The following is a 20531-nucleotide window of genomic DNA, read 5'->3' as shown; positions in this document are numbered from 1 at the left end:
ATGGGAGTCTATGGACTGTCTTATACATGGGAGTCTATGGACTGCCTTATACATGGGAGTCTATGGACTTCCTTATACATGGGAGTCTATGGACTTCCTTATACATGGGAGTCTATGGACTGCCTTATACATGGGAGTCTATGGACTGCCCTTAACATGGGAGTCTATGGATTGCCTTATACATGGGAGTCTATGGATTGCCTTATACATGGGAGTCTATGGACTGCCTTATACATGGGAGTCTATGGACTGCCTTATACATGGGAGTCTATGGACTGCCTTAAACATGGGAGTCTATGGATTGCCTTATACATGGGAGTCTATGGATTGCCTTATACATGGGAGTCTATGGATTGCCTTATACATGGGAGTCTATGGATTGCCTTATACAGGGGAGTCTATGGAGGCGAAAACTAAAAGTCCTCTAACACGGCCAAATTTGATCGCATTGTGAAACAAATCAACGTGCATCTGTATGAGGTAGAGTACTATCCTTTTACCAAGTTTGAACGAAATCGCTCCAGGCGTCTCTGAGATATCTGCGTGAACGAAAAAAGTCATAAAATATGCAAATGAGCAATTAATTAATAAGCCACACCCACCAAAATCTAATCAGATCTAAGTCTCATCATGATAATACCAAATACCAAATTGCATGACATTGGACCTAAGGGTTCTTAAGTTATGAGTGGAACAAAATCTGTCTACGGACGGACGGACAGACGGACGGACGGACGGACGGACGGACGGACAGACGGACACACACACAGACATTGTGGCGACATAGGACACCTTTGGTGCTTCGCACCACGGTGTCCAAAAATGGGGATAGAGAGGAATGGTGTTATAAACATGTTTTCAGAATTTTTACAACAGTCTGTGAATCTGTCTAAACATGGGGGATATTTTTGCCTTCCCCGGGGAATCACAGCGGTACAATTATCATAATGAATCATGAGAATCTCCAGTCCTGGTAGCATCAGTAAATTTCAAAATTACAATAGCAGCTTGTCACCTTCCCTGATGTTTGTAAACACAGCCTCCAGATCCCACCACAGCACTGCAAAAATTGCATACAAGCTCTGCGTATGTGTGAATAGGTTGTCAAACTTTGAGGCGTCACCGTTCTCCTAAGGCTATGATGATCTGCGGGTACGGGTATTGATGTCAAATGACTAGAAAAATCACTTCCTGAATAGAATCATGAAAAATAAATCTTTCATTGTCTAGATATAAATAAAAATATCCTTCACAAAAAAATCTTCATTCATGCATGGGCTACCAGACCTTGTCACTGGGCTACCAACTTCAGAAAATGGTAGCCCAATGCAATGGGACTACAAGAGAAAAAAGTTAATTTCGAGCCCTGGGGTGTGTTACCGGCGTTATACGGCCGTAAAAGGCGGCAACACATACAGCGCCCTGCCACGCAGAGCTATAGATATAGCCATGCTGTGATTATTAAACCTCTGCGTGCAGAACTTTCGTTTCTCGGCGGTTCAGCAATAAAGTGGTCTTCTCTGCAGGCGTCTACTGACAATATAGTATACGTTTGTACGTTTCGTGTGACTGTATGTTGTAACAACACATGATGATTGATGAAACACCGAAACCAGTGCGATCTCACTGCAATATCAATACAGCAACTCTGCGTGGCATGCTGTACGTGTTGAGGCTGACCAGCTGCAGTATCAGTACAGCAGCTCGCGCTTTAGGTTTTGCCTGGGTATTTGGGTCGGACGGCAAAACCTCGAGCCACTGTGCAGTTTTACACACACTGCTACAGCAGTGCCACGCATAGCTGCAGTACAGAAGCTCGAGGTTTTGCCTGGGTATCTGGGTTGGACGACAAAACCAGATTTGCCGTCCGACCCAAATACCCATCGTCGTACACCACGCCCTCTTCGGCGAGTCTTATCACCCAACGCCGAAAAGGCCGTGGTATCACTGGCCACGTTTAGCGTTCACGCATTGCTGCAAGGCTCTATGATAGTCGAGGAAAAACCTACGAGCCAATCAGATTGCCCGTTACAGAGCCACTATTCGGCTGTTATCAGGCAAGATGGCTGCCCCTGCTGGTGACAACGTGCAGCTGACTGACGGCGAAGAACGTGCCATTTCTTCCTATTTTGGCTTCGATTGCCTTTATGACCATCAAAGGAAAGTGATTTCGGACACTCTACTGTCAAAAGACGTATTTTTATCCACCAAAACGAGCAGTGGCAAATCACTATGCTACCAATCTATTCCTGTTGTTTATCAGCATCGGCAGCTTCCTGTAATTGTCCTTGTAATATCACCATTGCTTTCGATAATGGAAGAACAGGTACATTTACTACGTGCTATGGGCTTTACTGCCACAGTAATAGGAAAAGACCCGAAAGAAAATAATGACATTAAGACTGGGAAGTATTCTTTCTTGTACACAAACCCAGAAACTGTGTTAAAAGACGATGAATGGAGGGAAGTGTTGATGACCGAAGTCTACCGGAAAACGGTCCGGTTAATTGTCGTTGACGAAGCCCACACGGTTACTCAATGGTAAGTATAGAACCTATCAACATCTCAGTCGATCAACGTTCATCGTTCAACGTGTTTCGAATACCTTTATCTAGAAAATTAACGCCAAAACGTCACTTGAAATTTAACTCTGTCATTGTACATGTTTCACTACCATATTGCCCTACGACACAGTCCCTAAAAAAAGATTAGGGACTGTGCCTACGAGTAGGCGAGAGTGCAGTGTCCGGCTATGGCTTCGCCGCCTCCCGACTCCGCCATACGAACGCCTGCACACATGAGTGGAGATTTGCAGATCGGGTTGAAATGCATTGAACAGCTAGTCCGTACCCATTCATCTTTTATAGTACGCACCAGCTGCTAGCACTAAAATTTACCATCCCTCTCTGTTTAAAACCTTGGTTAAAACAATTAAGTTTCAGCTCCCAGATGTACTTTAATGTGTAGATTGCTCTAACCTAGTTACATTTTGTCTGTGATTGGTGTGAATACTGAGTTCATTGCTGCTATTCATTTTCGCATGTATGACCTCATAGTGTCACAAAGATTGCAGTAACGATGGATGATTTTACCAGTACCCTTCCCTGCCTGTAAAATTTCACGTGTTTGATTTCCTCTTTATGGCAATAAACGTTTCATAAAATCTACAATCATGATTACAGTATTTGTAGATTGAACTGTATCGTTTCTTTCACAGGGGTACCAGTTCTACTGAGGAAGTATTTAGAGAATGGTTCGGTCGCTTGGGAGAGCTACGATCACTGTTACCAGGTATCCCAATGTTGGCAATCACAGCTACAGCAACAAATATCAATAGAAGAAAAATCAAGCAAAAATTGTGTATGATGAATAGTATTGATTATACTGAATCTCCAGACAGGAATAACATTTCCCTTTTTGTGAGTGAAATTCCTCATGCCAAGCCACTAGAAGAAGTTTTTGGATGGCTGGTCACAGCAGCCAAACAGAACAGTTGTCCAAGGACTGTTGTGTTTTGTAAAAGTATTGGTGACACTGCCAAAGTTTATGGAATGTTTGTCAGAGAACTTGCAGGCTGTCATCGTGAAATTGTAAACATGTACCACTCATGTACTTTACCTAATATCAAAGAAAAAATAAGGGCCAATATGAATGATATTGATGGAAGTTTACAAATATTGATTTGCACAAATGCTGCTGGGATGGGTGTGGACTTCAAAGGAGTTCAAAGTGTGGTGAACTATGGCCCACCACAAGAGCTGGACACATTGATACAGCAGCTAGGTCGAGCTGGTAGAGATGGGTCTCAATCTTTACACATTCTGTTCTACAAAAACAACAAATGAGAAATGTTAACCCAGATTTGTTAACCTACCTCCGAAATAATGATAATTGTCGTCGCCTAACACTTTGCGAGACATATTCTTCAGAACCCATCTTTTTCAATAAAGAAAAACATTTCTGTTGTGACATTTGTCTTAATAGGTGTAATTGTGAAAACGAAAATTGTCATGAAAGGTTCAATCATCCTTCACTTAATGGAACGGTCGAATCAGTGTCTGACAAGGAAGAAGTTTCCATGGTAAGGACTGTAACTGGAAATCAGCTTATGAACGTGAGGGCAGCTCTAGAACAGTACAGAGAATCTTTAAATATTTCTGGAGAGATGCTGATATCAGCAGACCTTACACATGGCTTTACATATGACTTAATCAATCAAATTATTGAAAATATTCACAAGTTGTTCACAGCAGATGATGTGATGGCTCTATGTAATGTTTGGTCATATGAACAAGCAGTACAGGTCATAGACATTTTGAATGTTGTTCTATGGGACAACTATGATGAATTGTGTCTCGACTCTGATCAGGATCAAGAGTACATGACCCAAGATGACTAAATACACTTGTGTGTCGAATCAGAAGATAGACACAGTTAAAGTCAAGGTGTTGCTTGCACAGGCTTTTCCAGTAGTACCTACCAGAACATTCTGTACATGGTTTTTATAATGATGAGCAATCTAGAACATGTACATAAAGTGTGGGCCATTTTGCCCCATTTTGTGATTTCCTTTTTTTGGCGAGTTTGCTAAGAATTGAAAAGCAAATAAAGTATACTTACTAATAAATTATGTTCTTTTTTTGTGATCAATTTTATTACCGGTACTAGTTGATTTGAGTACAGCTTTCTACTAATGTCAACAACTGAAAAGATTTACGCCTTTTGTCAGTCTGAAAAAGGTTCAGTGTATGCTGCAATCAATTTGCAACAGGTTCAAACTTCACGAAATTATTGAAAAGAGAGGGCTAATAGTCCATGGGCCATAGACCCCAATCTTGCATCGATTGGTACCAAAGTGAAGTACCAAATCAGACGCTACATTTCTGTAAGTATTTTTCCATAGATTATGGAAAGCATGGTGGACAATCACATCTGTATCTTTCTTTTTCAAAAATGAAAAATGTATTTACTTTAGGTACCAATTGCCATTTCTGGCCCATGGACTGTAAAAGTATATCCCTTATAACGTGATTATGGCTACTGTATAAGTTCAAAAATTTACAGGAAAAGTCATTTTAAAAAGCAAATTTCCTGTCAAAAATAAAAACCTGGCTTATGTGCTACGGTAAAGAACATCCCAAGTACTACTGTGCAGAAATCAGTACTTTCTACAACTGTGTCAGTTTAGTCATTAAAGAACATGACTACTTAGGTTTTACTTCATTCTGTTTTATTCATTGTTGGCCCAGAAATTTGTAAAGAAAATATTCACCACAAAAAGTGACCATAGGAAACAATGTACAGTGAAACTACACTGATCAAATACCGAGTCAAATAAATATTCCATTGCTTTTACGTATTTTGTCATACCTGTTACAATTGACCAGTAAATGCACTATAACTCATTTAGCAGTCAGGTTAATAAGCAGTATCGGACAAATATACATATAAATATATAGATATGAAAGAGATAGCTATATTCTTGACCTAAATTTCAATTGCTACACTAGGTACAAAAGCAGGTCCAACTAATGGCACAAGCACCACACTGCTATGTGTAAAACTACTTTCTTAGATTACATAGATGTTCATTTCTTTTCTTACAGAACTAAACAAGTACATGACAAACTCTTTTCTGGCCATCAAAACTGTCATTTTCAGAGTAGTCCACTCTGTGGTGTTGGAAAATGTTTTCTTTTTCAAACCATTGACATCCACAGACAATATCATTTCCCTCCAATTTCAAAATAATCACAGTCGCATCCACTCATCATGCACACACAATCATACATACTGACACTTACATCAGTTCCTTTAGCATTGTATTCAGAGACACTTACATAATGGTCATACTACTGAATCATTTCAGAAAATAAGCTCACATCCTGCCCTCTCCTTCTGCCTTGTTACCCACTGATGAAACTTCACAGCATTTACTCTGTCCATGGGATCTTTGAAATTTGTAAATGAGTCAAGTTTTCTCCCAGGACAATTTCTAAATAAATTAGACTCCTTAAGTTCATTTACCATTTTTTCTATATCACTGGTTTTATCAGTCTGGGGTCTTTTTCTGGATGTTCTCTTTACCTCTGCTTTGGTCATTAGGTTAGATTTGATTCCCTCAACCACTTGAGCTGATTTGCATGCAAGTTGGGCTGACTCAAAGGTGACATTGGCACCCTGAGATCGAAGAAGAGATTTAATGGCATGGACCTGTATCTCTACTACATTATCGTTGGGAATGTTATTGCCCTTCCCACCTGTCAAATTACTGGAAATGTTCCATTTATATTCAAAAGCTTGTCGTTCACTTAAAATAGCCTTTTCATAAGCGAGCATGCGCCATAACCACAGTCGATATTTGGTGTGTCCCATAGCATCAGCTAACAAGATATCTAATTTTGCATTTCTGAATACACGGTCGCCATCGCCGTGTTTATAGGCATCGTATGTATCGCGTACTAATAAGGCACACCGCATGAAAGATGCCATCACAGCATATCCTAAATCAGGCTCTTCTCTTTCAGGTTCAGTAGCTGAATTTACATCAGAGAAGGTCCATCCATGACTACATTCTAAATGTTTCTTAAAGTATCCTTCACGTTTATACACTTTAGAACACTGTTGCACATTGCAGTGATATTGTCCGTCACGAGTTTTCATAGCTGCAAGTACACTGTCCCTCTCATCCAATGCAACGATATGATGTTGAATATTTGAGACAGTGGTAGTCTGTTCGGCTCGAAGATGCTTGTCCAGTATGTTCTTGGCTTGTTGACAAATCCAGTTATACTGTTCCTGAGGTTCTCGGGTAGATAGGTCAGGTGGTGGCACATTTGTAGTTGGTAAGGCGTCTAATGATGATATACCAAAATGGTCCAAGCTAGCAGTGATTATGTAGGCATCTAAGCAGTCTTCTATAAATGCATGATGTGATCTAATGGGAATGAAATTATCAATGTGTTATGAAGAGCAGACAGAAATCATATATTAATATGAGATACTGAATCAGCATCTATACCAATACCAGAAGCAATGAGGAGTACATTTATAATAAATCTTTTTGCTTGACATTATAAATCAAAAATAAAATTTTACCTGAATGCTTTTGTAACACTATCAACTCCACTGACATCTCTTCTGTTGATGATGTTCCTCAACTGGTAGAGAGTACCTCTCTCATTCCCACTAGTTTCTTTGTAAAACAATCTGTATATAAGCTGAGGGAAAAAGTAAAAATTTCTGTTATGAGTTGTGTCAATGTTTGAAAAACTTGTATTTTACTTTAGCTGACTACATTCTCTATTACTCAATCAAATTACAGGTGCATTTCAGAAAGGATTGAGAAATTCTATTTCAACATATTATCATTAGTAATAGAGAATGTATGTACTTAAAATTTAAAACTAAATTAAACATTGGTGATCGTCTGTTCCGAAAAAAAGGACAAACAAGGGAAATACGCAACATTTTTAGCAAACATGCACAGTTTGTACGGTTGTGTGGGGCCCAGGCAGTCATGCTTATCAGACGATCACCAATCCTTTAAACTTACAATAATATGAACATGTTATCAGGTAAACAATAACTGAACTATACTTAGGTAGGCTTATTTTAGTATATGGTTTAGCGCCTGGAACACTTCCTGAGAAAGTGACAAACAATGCACATGAATAACATGTCAAACTTGTCTTTTGTGTGTGCAATGTGTAAAAATAAATGACCTACTCAAGGAAATAGTGTATGCTGCTTTAAATCTGTACCAAGATTACATTTAGACCTGAAATGAGATGTTGGAGAATGGGGGGGGGGTGTCATGCAAACGGTCACTTTCCATAGCAAGCAAAACAGTAAGTGATATATCAAAAGTTTCTACCCTGATAGAGTTCATGACTCTGTGTAAGCCTTCTGGGCGATGTATTATGCCTGCCAGTGCATCATAATCACCATCACTGTTCCTCATGGAAGTCTGAGCTGTATAGGCCCTTTCATTAGTCAATACATCTCCTCCAAAGACAATTTGCCTAAGGACTTTTGGATTGTCTCCAGATGTACGAGGAATATAGTTCTTGTGTATTTGCTGAATTATGTGGATTATGCCTTCAGAATCGTTTTCACTTTTCTCTATAAGTTCACAGTTCAAAAATTGAGATTTCTGACTTGTTTCTTCCATATAGGGGTGAGGAATACAACTTGGTACAGACGGAGTATATGGTTGCAAAAATTCTAAATACTTAACCATTGTTTTGACTATGTGAAATGTAAAATTACTTTCAAGCTTATATAAATCATCTGGAGTTGGTAAAAAATCAGCATTTGGTACTGTCAGAATATCAGCCTTAGGTTCATTATCAGGCAAATGCGATCCTATGACCCTTCTCTGTATGCCTACATTTAAACATAGGGCCAAAGTCCCTGAAGCTACAATAGACATGGATACAAAATTAAGTATTTCTGACTGTATGAAATTATCTCACTTAGGTCATCCTAGGGACTTGTAAACCAAATATTAAAGCTGTCTGACCAGCGGTTTTGAAAAAACAAGCAACTCAACAGTTGACAGAGCTCTGCTGTGTTATGTGGAGAATACCCTTTGTGACACATGTATTGATGAAGAAGGTGGATATCTTTCATTAACATTGTAAGTGAGTTCTGTTGAATAAGTTGAGACTGTCATACTCAGAGAAAGCACACTGAAGAGACAAATGTTTGAAACTTAAGAAGTTCAAGGTCATCAAAAGCATTATAAGGAATCATGTAAGTTTCATTGCACTGTTTACACAGATTGCACAATTGCTATAAATAGCACATGAGGAATCTTACAGCCCAGCTTTACCATAAAAACCCTATCACTTTGACCACTCTTTTAATTGACCACTCTATTTTTTTCCTCAAAAAGTAATTTTATTTTATCCTTACCAAGTCAACCATAAATGGAAATTAGAACTTTCTCTATCTCTATCTCTATTGACTATTTTGAGCAATTTCTTTTAGATAACATACAGGGCACAATAAATGACGGTTCAGAATATGTCAAAATTGGGATTCAGGAAAGTTGCCTTTACATGTTTTAATCCTCCAAGATGGTAAGCATTTCACTATGAACTGTCAAAAAAGGTTGAACTTTCTGATAATTCTACATAAAATTATTTTGGCTTTGATGATTTCCTAATAATTCAATTATTTAAAATCATATTAATTATTTTTTCTGGGTGAATTGATAGGGTTTATACAGTACAAGAATTACATACAATGCAAGTCAAATTTGACCAAAAATGACAAAAAATTCCTTAAAAATACACATTTGCATATTTCATCACAATTTGAACAAATCTAAGTTGGGTTACCCCAGGGACCTGTATACCAAATAACAAAGCTGTCTGACCAGCGGTTATGAAGAAGAAGATTTTTTATCAAAAAACACCTTTTTTGGCATTAATTTGCCTATTTTCAACAATATCAAAAAATTAAAAAAAATAGTTTCTCAAAATCATATTTTTAATCTACACAACAAATATCAAATCAGTAAGTACTGCGGTTCTCAAGATATTTGAGTGGACGGACGCCTCACAAACGGACATACATACATACATACATACATACATATACATACATACATACATACATACATACAGACTGACGCCGGACGGATACCCATCCCAATAGCTTCTATAGACTATAGTCTATAGTAGCCTACATTTAAAAACCAATGAAGACTTTTACGTTGTTTTTCTGATGTCATATATGTTGGGCTGATGGTTAGATCAAAATTATCACCTATTATCTCAAAGGGTATCTCTTCTTCTGATGATACACTTTCTACAAAACTGGACAAATATGACCTAGTAGTTTCCTGACAAGAAGTTGTATAAAATGTATCACTACTTGCACAGCTTACACTATTTACATATGGTTGAGTAAAATATTCACAATTACTCATTACAGAATTACTGATGTTACATGCTTTCAAATGGCTAAAAATGTCAAGACTATTACTATTTATCGATCCACACACTGTTGATGATTTGCTAGAATTCATAAATGTAGGAGCTGTAAAGCAACTGTTGTTAGCAAAAGTGTATGTGTTTGCTGACTGGGTAGGTACTGATAGACTACTGACAGGGATAGAAACTGCTGTTACATGCATCAACTCTGGATGGTTGCATTGATCATTGAAAGCTTCAGCAGTGGCACTATTTGTCTCAATCTGAACTGCATTAGGCTGGTTACTATACATATCTGACTCTGTACATTCCTGTAATGAACTCAGAGGAGCTTCATTTTGATATTGCGTTACATCTGTCACTATGTTGGCACAGGACTGTGATGATAAGAACCTTAAGTTCATGATTAGTGGTGAAGCATTTGCATGAGTAAGCACAGTATTATCAGGTTCAATTACATGGTCAACACTATTGCTAGCACAACCAGAATTACACTGTTCAGTAGGTATCGGGTTGGTTATGGCAGTCACAGAATTGCAAACTTTGGTGTTAATATTTTCTAATGTAGTTTCACTACCTTTCTTCAGAAATACATTTTGTACTTGAGTCACTTGCTTCTGAAACATGTCTTCTTTCATTTCTGTGTGTTTCTTGGTCAGTTCTTTCTTCTTCTTGTATATGCTGCTTTTTGATACACTACAGCCAAGCTTGTTCATGATAGATATTGTCTATGAAGAAAAGATTTATATATAATTATTGAAAGAAAGGTTTAGATCAAAGAGTAATAATGCACACATCTAAGTGAAAATTTGGTATATTGCTGTTCTTAGTCACTAAGTGTGATAAATGTTGAAATACACATCTTTATTAGTACATACCGTAATACAAATGACCAACTCAACTCCATTAATATCAACTATCTTGGAAGATTTTGTATCCTATGCACTAAAATTATCACGTTTACAAGTTGTTACGTGCAGAGAAAACGAACAAAAGGGTGAACTCAGCAGTTAACGTTTAAACAAAATTTATTACGAAAATAAAACTAATTGCTAAGTCAGGGATAGAGTACAAGCTTTAAAAGTGTACAGACTACTTATCTCAGCTGGGACGGCAAAGCTCCAGTCTCAGAGTTGTAACAGTCAGTTGGATGAATGAACAGTCCTTTGGCTTGCAGGCTTGAAGCTGCACAAAGTCCACAGTATAAATCCAGCGTTGGCAGTGAAGGTCTTGGAAAGTCTTGAGAATGACTACTGCTGGAGTTTAGTAACACACAAGAGACACGATCCCAAAAGTCTGACTGGAAGCTGAGCACGTCCCTTTTATAAAGGCATATAAGAACAATCTAGAACTTTTATTGACATGCTAATTACTGTTCTAAAATTATCTCCCTTACACAACTAATCAACTTTCCAGAACATTCCAAACATGACTAATTGAATTCAAGGTTGTGAGGTCATTGAGGGTAGTGACCTTGAGAATGTTCTAGACTAATTGAACTCAGGTCATGATGAGTGTGGGGGAAATGACCTACATAACACACCCCCTCTTCAAAAAAAAGGAAAATTTTTCAAAGAAAAATCTTTCTTTTACAAATGTATCTTGAAAAGGATTTAAGTACTCAAATTTTGTTTTACTCTAAAGTAAAACTTCTTGAAAGTGAACAACAATAAACTCTAAATACGAGAGAGACAGTCTGCAATTAAATTGTCTCTGCCTTTGATATGTCTAATGTCAAGATTAAACTCCTGTAACATTAAACTCCATCTTAGCAATCTCTGATTTTTGCCTTTAAATTTCTGCAGAAAAACAAGAGGGTTGTGATCAATATAAACCACTATTGGCTGATTTGAAGAAGTACATAAACTTCAAAATGCTGTAAAGCTAATATCAAAGATAAACACTCTTTTTCAATTGTAGAGTAGTTTCTCTGGGATTTGTTAAATTTGCGTGAAAAATAGCAAACAGGATGATCTACACCATGACTATCCTCTTGCAATAAAACAGCACCAGCAGCCGTATCACTAGCATCCACAGCTAATTTGAATGGCAAAGTGAAATCTGGTGCAGACAACACTGGAGCACTTTGAAGTATGGCTTTAAGTGTATCAAATGCCTGTTGGCATTGCTCTGACCAAACAAACTTTACTTTCTTTTTAAGTAAGTTAGTCAAAGGCTCAGTAATTGTGGAGAAATTTGGACAGAATTTTCTGTAGTAACCAGCCATACCGAGAAAGCGCATCAGTTGTCGTTTGCAGTTTGGTATGGGAAAACTTGAAATGGCACTGGTTTTGGCATCAACAGGTTTTACCTCACCCTGTCCTACAGTATGTCCGAGGTAAGTTACCCTCGCCCAACCAAACTCAGATTTGGCAAGGTTGACAGTCAACATTGCTTTACTCAGTCTCTCAAAGAACTTCCGCATGAGCTTGATGTGTTCCTCCCAAGTGTCACTATACAGGATGACGTCGTCAACGTAGGCTGCACACCCGTCTAGCCCGGATATGACGTCGTTGATCATCCGTTGAAATGTTGCCGGAGAGTTCTTCATTCCGAATGGCATCACCTTGTACTGGAACAATCCGTCTGGTGTAACAAAGGCGGATATTTCACGAGCACGATCCGTCAGAGGGACTTGCCAAAATCCCTTCAGTAGGTCAAATTTCGTCACATACTTGGCTTTTCCCACTCGGTCGATGCAGTCATCAATCCTCGGGATTGGGAAAGTGTCTGTCTTTGTAAAGTGTTGACCTTCCTAAAGTCCGTGCACATACGATAACTGTGATCTGATTTGGGAACAAGTATGCACGGCGACTCCAGTTACTTTTACTGGGTTCAATAAAGTCATTGTCCAGCAGGTATTTGACTTCTTCCTGGAGATATTTTGCTTTTGTTGGATTCAGTCTGTATGGATGTTGTTTTACAGGCTTACTGTCCCCAACATCAACGTCGTGATAGATGACGTTTGTCCTCGTTGGAACATCTTGAAACAGGTGTTTATATTCATGGAGCAGTTCTTTCACCTGTTGTTGTTGTTCTGGCTGGAGGTGTGCCAACTTTGTAGACTCCAGCTTCTCCAGGATTTCTGAGTTCTGAAGCTTGACCGAGCCCAGCTTTGAGTTTAGAGTATTTTCACTCAAGTCAGTTTCAGTATCACTATCTTCATAATGGCCAGAACTGACGGTACTGACAGGCTGAATTATAGTAGGATTATCCCTATCCAAATATGGCTTAAGCATATTTATGTGACATAGCTGTTTTTGTTTTCGCCTGTCAGGTGTTGTTATGATGTAATTTAAATCACTCAATTTCTTATCAATTAGATATGGCCCAAAGTAACGAGCATGGAGTGGTTTGCCAGGAACCGGAAGTAGAACAAGAACTTTTTGACCTGGTTCAAACTTCCGTTTTGAGGTGTTTTTATCGTATTTGGTTTTCATTGACTGCTGAGATGACTCAAGATTTTCTCTGGCTAACTCACATGCTTTAGAGAGTTTCGTACGAAAATCTGACACATATTGCAAAATATTCAGACAATCATCATCGTCTGATAGGAATTTCTCTTTAACGAGCTTAAGTGGGCCACGGACTGTATGTCCAAATACAAGCTCAAATGGGCTAAAACCAAGAGACTCTTGAATTGACTCTCTAACAGCAAAGAGCAGAAAATGAATTCCTTCATCCCACTGTTTCTCTGTGTCAAAACAGTAGGTCCAATCATAGTCCTAATCATGTTTTTCAAAGTTTGATGAAATCGCTCAAGAGCACCCTGACTTTCTGGATGATAGGCGGATGACCTATACTGTTTAATGCCTAGCTGATCCATTACTGTTGGAAAATTCCAGACATAAGTTGGAGCCTTGATCGGACTGGACACATTTAGGGAGGCCAAATAAAGTGAAAAATTTGACTAAAGCTCTCACTATAGTCTTTGTCTTTATGTTTCTCAGTGGTATGGCTTCTGGGAACCGAGTTGATGTACACATAATTGTCAACATGTACTCATTTCCTGATCTTGTTTTTGGTAGGGGCCCAACACAGTCTATTAGTATCCTACTAAATGGTTCTTGAAATGCAGGAATTGGCTGTAAAGGGGCCTTTGGAATGGTCTGATTTGGCTTTCCTACCATTTGACATGTGTGACAAGTTTTACAGAAATGTGCTACATCCTGCCTGAGATTAGGCCAATAAAAGTGACTGAGAATTTTATGATAAGTTTTCCTTACTCCCAAATGACCAGCCCAGGGGGTTTCATGGGCCAGGCGCAATATTTCAGCACGATAGGGCTTTGGAACCACTATTTGATGTTTTATAGCCCAATCGTCATCAACCAAGACATCTGGAGGTCTCCATTTACGCATGAGAATACCAGATTTTGTATAATAGGAAACAGAGCTATCTGAAGTTTTATCTTCATCATCTACCCTGTCAAACAAAGACAAAATATCTGGGTCTTTGTGTTGTTCTGCAATGAGATTTGATCTAGAAAATGTCTGACTTTGGTCAGCAGAAGTTTTACTGGAAGTTTCAAATCCACGAGGGATAACGGAATGATCCGTGTCAAACACCTGACTGAGAAAGGTGTCATTTAGTCAACATCTGTGACATTATTTTTGAGAGTATTTTGATTCTCGGAAGTTTTCTTTGACATGGCTCGAGTAATGGCACATGATGGGAAAAGGCCGGGAATGTCTTCCTCTATTGGCTCTGGATTTTGATCTAAACTAGGATTATCAGTCACAAGTGGATTAGTAATGACCTTGTCCCCAGCAAGGTCGTTTCCAAGAAGAAGGTGAATCCCTTCAAAAGGCAAAAAAGGCCTAATACCTAAAGCCCAGGTCCAGAAACAAAGTCCGAAGACAAATAGACATTATGGAGAGGAACAGGAATGTAGTCATTACAATCTACCCCCTTAATAAGAACTTTAGAACCTGAAAATGACTTTTCAGAAAACGGCAGGGTATCTGCCAACAAAAGAGACTGGGAAGCCCCGGTATCTCTTAAAATTTTGACAGGGGTAGGCGGAAGAGAAATCACTAGAAAGTGATATAAAACCATCATGAATAAATGGTTCGAAAATACCCATAATGCTATCTTGAGAAGAATTGACCTTGACCTCATTAATTGGGGTTGAGAGGGGATTTAACCTCAGAAAATGTGTTACACACATTATTAGACTCTAATTGAGTTGATGAAGAAATAAAGCCGGTGGGCTTAGATCCACTTTGACCACTTTGACCTTCACGTTTTCTTTTCAATTTGAAACACTCTGACATTAAATGGCCGTCTTTCTTACAATAATTACAAGAAAGTGTACCGAACTGTTTGTCAGAAGGAGATTGAGACTTGGGATCTGATGATGTGGGAGTGTTATTTGAACTCTGTGAACTGTTGTCATTTGATTTTCTACTCTCCTTTGAGAAATTCTTGGATGAAAAGGAGGAGTTAAATTTACCTGCATTGTTTCTGTAGGAAAAGGACTGGGATGGTTTGCTGGGAAATGAAGATTTGTGGGTCAATGAATAATCATCGGCCAAACGTGCAGCAACCTCTAATGTATCTGCCTTTTGTTCATTGATAAACGTTTTGATGTCACTCCGGATGCACCTTTTAAATTCTCAATCAAAACAAGTTGTCGTAATTTGTCATAATTCTGACTGACCTTTTCAGAAGAACACCAACGATCAAACAGTTGTTCTTTTGTTCGAGCAAATTCAACTAAGTTTGATCCTTCACCTTCTCACAATCCCTAAATTTCTGACGGTAAGCTTCAGGCACCAACTCATAACCCTTGAGAATTAATTCCTTCACAGAATCATAATTTGAAGCCTGCTCTACTGACAACTGAATGTAAATTTCTCTGGCTTTACCCACCAAAGCACTCTGCAAAAGCATAGACCAGGACTCCTTAGGCCAGTTCAGACTCTGAGCAATTTTCTCAAAATGAAGGAAATATTTATCAACATCCTTTTCTTGGAAAGGGGGAACTAACCTGAAATGCTTAGTGATGTCAAACTTGTCTGAAGGGAAGAATTTTCCTGACTGTCCAAGCTCTAAACGTTTTATTTCTACCTGCAATCGTTGTTCTTCTAATCGCAATTCTTTTTTCTCTCTGTCTTTCTTCCATTTCTAATCTTTCCTGCCTTTCTTTTTCTTTCATTTGTAATTCTTTTTCTTTCATTTGTAATTCTTTTTCTTTCTGTCTTTCTTCCATGCTAACTTTTCACGTGCCAAATCTGCCTGTATTTCTAACTCTAATTTTCTGAGTTCAAAGGAAGACTCAGGTTCATAATCTTTTAGGGCAGACTCCTCAAAATGGCCTGAATTAACTAAATGTTTGCAATCTTGAACTGTATCTCTCGCTTGCGCATAGATCTTTTGACTTCTACATTAAGGAAATTTGCCAGTGCTATGAGGTTGTCTTTTCTGAGGGAATTAAATGTGTCCTGATCAAGGTCCTCCATAAATTCGTCTGGCTTGAATTCCGCCATGATTAAATTTCGCTGAGTTCACAGTGTAAAGCAGTTTTGAAAAGGTAGGCAAAATGTTGTCAAACGGCTCAAAATATTCGTATCCCGGACGAGCCCCCAATTTTGTTACGTGCAGAGAAAACGAACAAAAGGGTGAACTCAGCAGTTAACGTTTAAACAAAATTTATTACGAAAATAAAACTAATTGCTAAGTCAGGGATAGAGTACAAGCTTTAAAAGTGTACAGACTACTTATCTCAGCTGGGACGGCAAAGCTCCAGTCTCAGAGTTGTAACAGTCAGTTGGATGAATGAACAGTCCTTTGGCTTGCAGGCTTGAAGCTGCACAAAGTCCACAGTATAAATCCAGCGTTGGCAGTGAAGGTCTTGAAAAGTCTTGAGAATGACTACTGCTGGAGTTTAGTAACACACAAGAGACACGATCCCAAAAGTCTGACTGGAAGCTGAGCACGTCCCTTTTATAAAGGCATATAAGAACAATCTAGAACTTTTATTGACATGCTATTACTGTTCTAAAATTATCTCCCTTACACAACTAATCAACTTTCCAGAACATTCCAAACATGACTAATTGAATTCAAGGTTGTGAGGTCATTGAGGGTAGTGACCTTGAGAATGTTCTAGACTAATTGAACTCAGGTCATGATGAGTGTGGGGGAAATGACCTACATAACAAAGTTACAAGGAAATGATGTACTTTTTTAAAAACAATGGAAACCTTATGATATGACTTACTTCATCTGTAGCACCTCCATGGTCTAACACCATACCAACAGCATAGTTAACTAGTGACAAGTTGTTGTTTCTTTGGAAAAGGAGGGTTGCTCCACTGAATGCAACTACAGGATGATTCTCTGGTCTGAATGTATAATCCTTGTGTGTGTAATCATTTGCAGTAACAGACTGCAGTACATCCAATAGTAGAGGTGCCCTTGAATATTGCAAGAGAGAAATAAAAAAGTGCCTTATAATATCAGTAACAATATTTCATAGTTTCCAATCTAGCAGTTGGCACCTTTATTAATGATACACTTATTCACCCTCCCCTCCCTCACATACACACATAACACATTTCATGAAAAAGTCTGTTGTTCATATTCATATAGGACAATGATATTGACTTGTGTTACTCAAGACAAGAGATAGCAATTAAAGTCTATTCTGGTATCACAGACAGGAAATTTCAAATTTTTTTAAGCGTTTTCATTATTAACTCAATGAAAAACTGTGGTAAACTGGACTGAAATATGAACACTGATCCAAAGTATTATAACTATTTCAAAACTCAGACAGCTATGGAGGAATTTCTACATACCTAGTCTCCCATTCACTCAGGATAACATCCCAGTTTAAGCCAAGCAGATCATCTGGTGTCGTTGACCGTAGATGTGATGGCACCTTAGTACTGCAGAGTTGTTCACATTGCAGTGACAGGTCATTTAGAAAATTTCTCCTTATGATTTCTCTGTATTTGCTCTTGTACATGTGATTGCCGATGGTGCCATCACTCCGGCCATTGCATATCGCTTTTAGTAAGTTTTGGACTCCTTCATCTTCAATTATCTTGGTCTTCACAAATTTGTCATATTTTACCAAAATCTATGTGCATGTAAACAGAATAAATTCATTATTTTTAGTTATCTTGAAAAAAAGTCTTCCAGGTACAACAGCAAAAAATGTATTAAGAATATTGTAAATTATCTCGTTCTGTAATCTATGGCAAAATGTACATGCAAGTTTTCTATACCTAGAAGACAAAAATACACATTGAAACATTGGTAAAATGATGCAACAAATAAAATTAAAGAGTAAACAAACAAAATCAGTCAACAACCATGCAACAAAAACGTTACTTGATGTGGACCTGTTCACTTTTTTAACTGCTATACTTAAGTTGGAAATGGTGTCGGTTCTATACCAGCCATGTAGTTGTACTAGTAGGTAATTTACATGTATGAATTAATCCAACGGAGAGGCGAGTACTCAGTATATGAAGTGTGCATAAATGTATAGAATAATCCCTGGATACATCCATGTTTATACTAAATTAGTATGTATTATGTTAATATCATCATAAACTGTTCGTTGCAATTTTTTTCTGTCAGATTCAATTTTGTTTGCGTGTCTCTTTTCTAGTTGAATATGGCACTACTGGTACTACGCCAATGATTCCCAGTAGCAACTGGCTACGGGTACACTACGTGCACGCCAAATTGCACCAGGCGTTCCTTCCACTCGGAATTGATTTGAAAGTTTGATACGGATGTCTGATATAATCATGAACAACTATACACTAGACTGGCCCACAAGTCGCTTGACGTGGCGCTTTTTGCCGCAATAAAGATTCTTAAAATTATGTCGTTCGCCGTCTATCTTTCTGGGCCGTCCGTATGCTTGCCGTAGCCGTGGTTCGATTGTTTCTCGCCACGCGATCACACGGCTTACAACGCGTACGCACATATGAGCCCATAGACTTGGAGCAAGTCTAAATATACACGAAAAGCTTACCTTAACTTGGAAATCCTTCTCACTTGTTGTCTGTGTTGCCGTCGATCTTTGTGATCTTGGTTCTGGTACTGGTACCGGTTGTTTTACCGTGATTCGCCTTGGCGTTGTCGGTGGGGTCACTCCAGATTTAAATAATTTTTTGACGCCTTTCTTAGGCGTTGGCGTGAAGGCAAACTTACGTTTGCCGTGTCTTACCGGAGTCTTTTTTTCTGTATTTAGTACTCCACCATGTGCTATCCTCAGTTGCAGAAAAAGATCTTCTTCATCATGTCTAAGAGTCTGAAAGTTCTTTGCAATGGTGTCTTGAATTTTGCCCAGGCGGCGAACTCTGTTTAAACAGTGAAGACAGATCTTCTGTGGATGGCCATCACCACGGCTATATGGACCAATAACTGCCGTCAGAACTTGTTTCTGCTGCTCAACTGTATTAGAATACAATGTTCTATAATTTGACGATAAGATGTTATGACAAACTCGACATTTGCCATATTTTGTTTCCGGCGCTACGCTGTTTGTGGCGGCAGCCATGTTGATCAGGGTTCAGATGACGCAAGAACAACGTGAACTATAAGAGGCCGGTGCTGATTGGTCAGATCGACATAACGTAAAGCTCATGAATAATTTATTTCCACACCAGCAGATACGCTGATGTAGTCCCTGTTCCGCCAGAGTATTTTTTTTGCGAGAGCAGGAAAAAATGGAAAAAATGCTCTGGCTTGCGAGAATGAAATACCCAGGCAAAACCTCGAACTTACTGTACTGCAGCTATGCCCCGGGAGCTATGCCAGGCAGAGAGCTATATTAAGCGGCAGCATACTGTTACTTACGTGGAAGAAAGGACTTCGCCAGTCGAGGAAAATACGTGATCATCAGCTGCTACCCTACAATGGTGAGACTTGCAGTACGATGTAACAAAACGCAACTCATACGCGATCGACCGCGGGGCCGCATAATGAAGTGACTTCGGCGAGTTCCGCCTGGGCATTCCTCGTACAGTCTTCGGGTCACGGGGGTCACCGAGCGTTTGTGACAGTAGGTCCGCTTTACACAGGCATATCCTTCCATGACAAACAATCAAGTACGCCACTCTTGGCTTTATTTTGACAATACATCAAAGAAACTGAATGTACAAATTTTACAGAATGCTTTATAAAATACAAACCAACACTCCTAACACATTAAGTTTTCAAGTATAGTGTTAATTTAGCGTCGCTACACTTCGCTACACTTGTTCTCATTTGCATACAACTTTGTATATCGCTTCTTGCACTAGATGCTACGTGTTCACACGTAAGTTAATGTCATAGCGATGTCTGTCTGTCTGTCCGTGTTAATGTGTGTTTTAGTGTGTGTGTGTCTGCCTGTCTGTCCGTCTGTATGTCTGTTTACACGATAACTCAAAAACGCCTGAACAGATTCAAGTCAGATTTGGTACACAGGTACCATATGCTACTTGCAAGAACTGATTAGATTTTGGTTAGTGTGGCTTGCATATTAATGAAGTTATGCAATATCATTTTTCCGTCCAATGGTTTCCCAATGGAGACGGTGATGACAGTGTCGACATATATTAAGAAATACTGCACCAA

At 38.8% G+C, this 20531-nt stretch overlaps 2 protein-coding genes and 1 long non-coding RNA gene across 4 annotated transcripts in view; 1 reads left to right on the top strand and 2 right to left on the bottom strand.

Moving 5' to 3' along the window:
* Window positions 1-20531, bottom strand: part of LOC139135738 (uncharacterized) — a 429492-nt gene that overhangs the window by 13487 nt on the left and 395474 nt on the right. Inside the window, exon 1 of one of the 2 annotated variants that reach the window (XR_011553025.1) lies at window positions 1016-1178. The exons of the other annotated variant lie outside the window; for it this stretch is intronic. This is a non-coding gene — a long non-coding RNA (uncharacterized lncRNA). Of the gene's footprint in view, window positions 1-1015; window positions 1179-20531 lie in introns of those variants that run through there. 2 annotated transcript variants of the gene reach the window in all.
* On the top strand, window positions 1882-4496 carry LOC139137998 (probable ATP-dependent DNA helicase RecS). The gene is made up of 2 exons (XM_070706254.1): window positions 1882-2541; window positions 3218-4496. The coding sequence occupies exons 1-2, from the start codon at window positions 2063-2065 to the stop codon at window positions 3843-3845; spliced, it is 1107 nt and encodes a 368-aa protein (XP_070562355.1). The 5' UTR covers window positions 1882-2062; the 3' UTR covers window positions 3846-4496.
* LOC139135684 (uncharacterized) lies at window positions 4705-19663 on the bottom strand. The gene is made up of 6 exons (XM_070703307.1): window positions 18943-19663; window positions 17750-18033; window positions 17170-17365; window positions 10522-10672; window positions 7099-7220; window positions 4705-6937 (listed from the first exon to the last, which is right to left on the bottom strand). Exons 1-5 carry the CDS (start codon window positions 19468-19470, stop codon window positions 7189-7191), a joined length of 1191 nt encoding a protein of 396 aa, XP_070559408.1. The 5' UTR covers window positions 19471-19663; the 3' UTR covers window positions 4705-6937; window positions 7099-7188.

Source organism: Ptychodera flava, chromosome 1 (genome assembly GCF_041260155.1).
Source record: "Ptychodera flava strain L36383 chromosome 1, AS_Pfla_20210202, whole genome shotgun sequence".
In the NCBI taxonomy this organism is placed as follows: domain Eukaryota; kingdom Metazoa; phylum Hemichordata; class Enteropneusta; family Ptychoderidae; genus Ptychodera; species Ptychodera flava.
The sequence above is the reverse complement of the archived record's forward strand: the minus strand, read 5'-3'. Positions and strand labels throughout refer to the sequence as shown.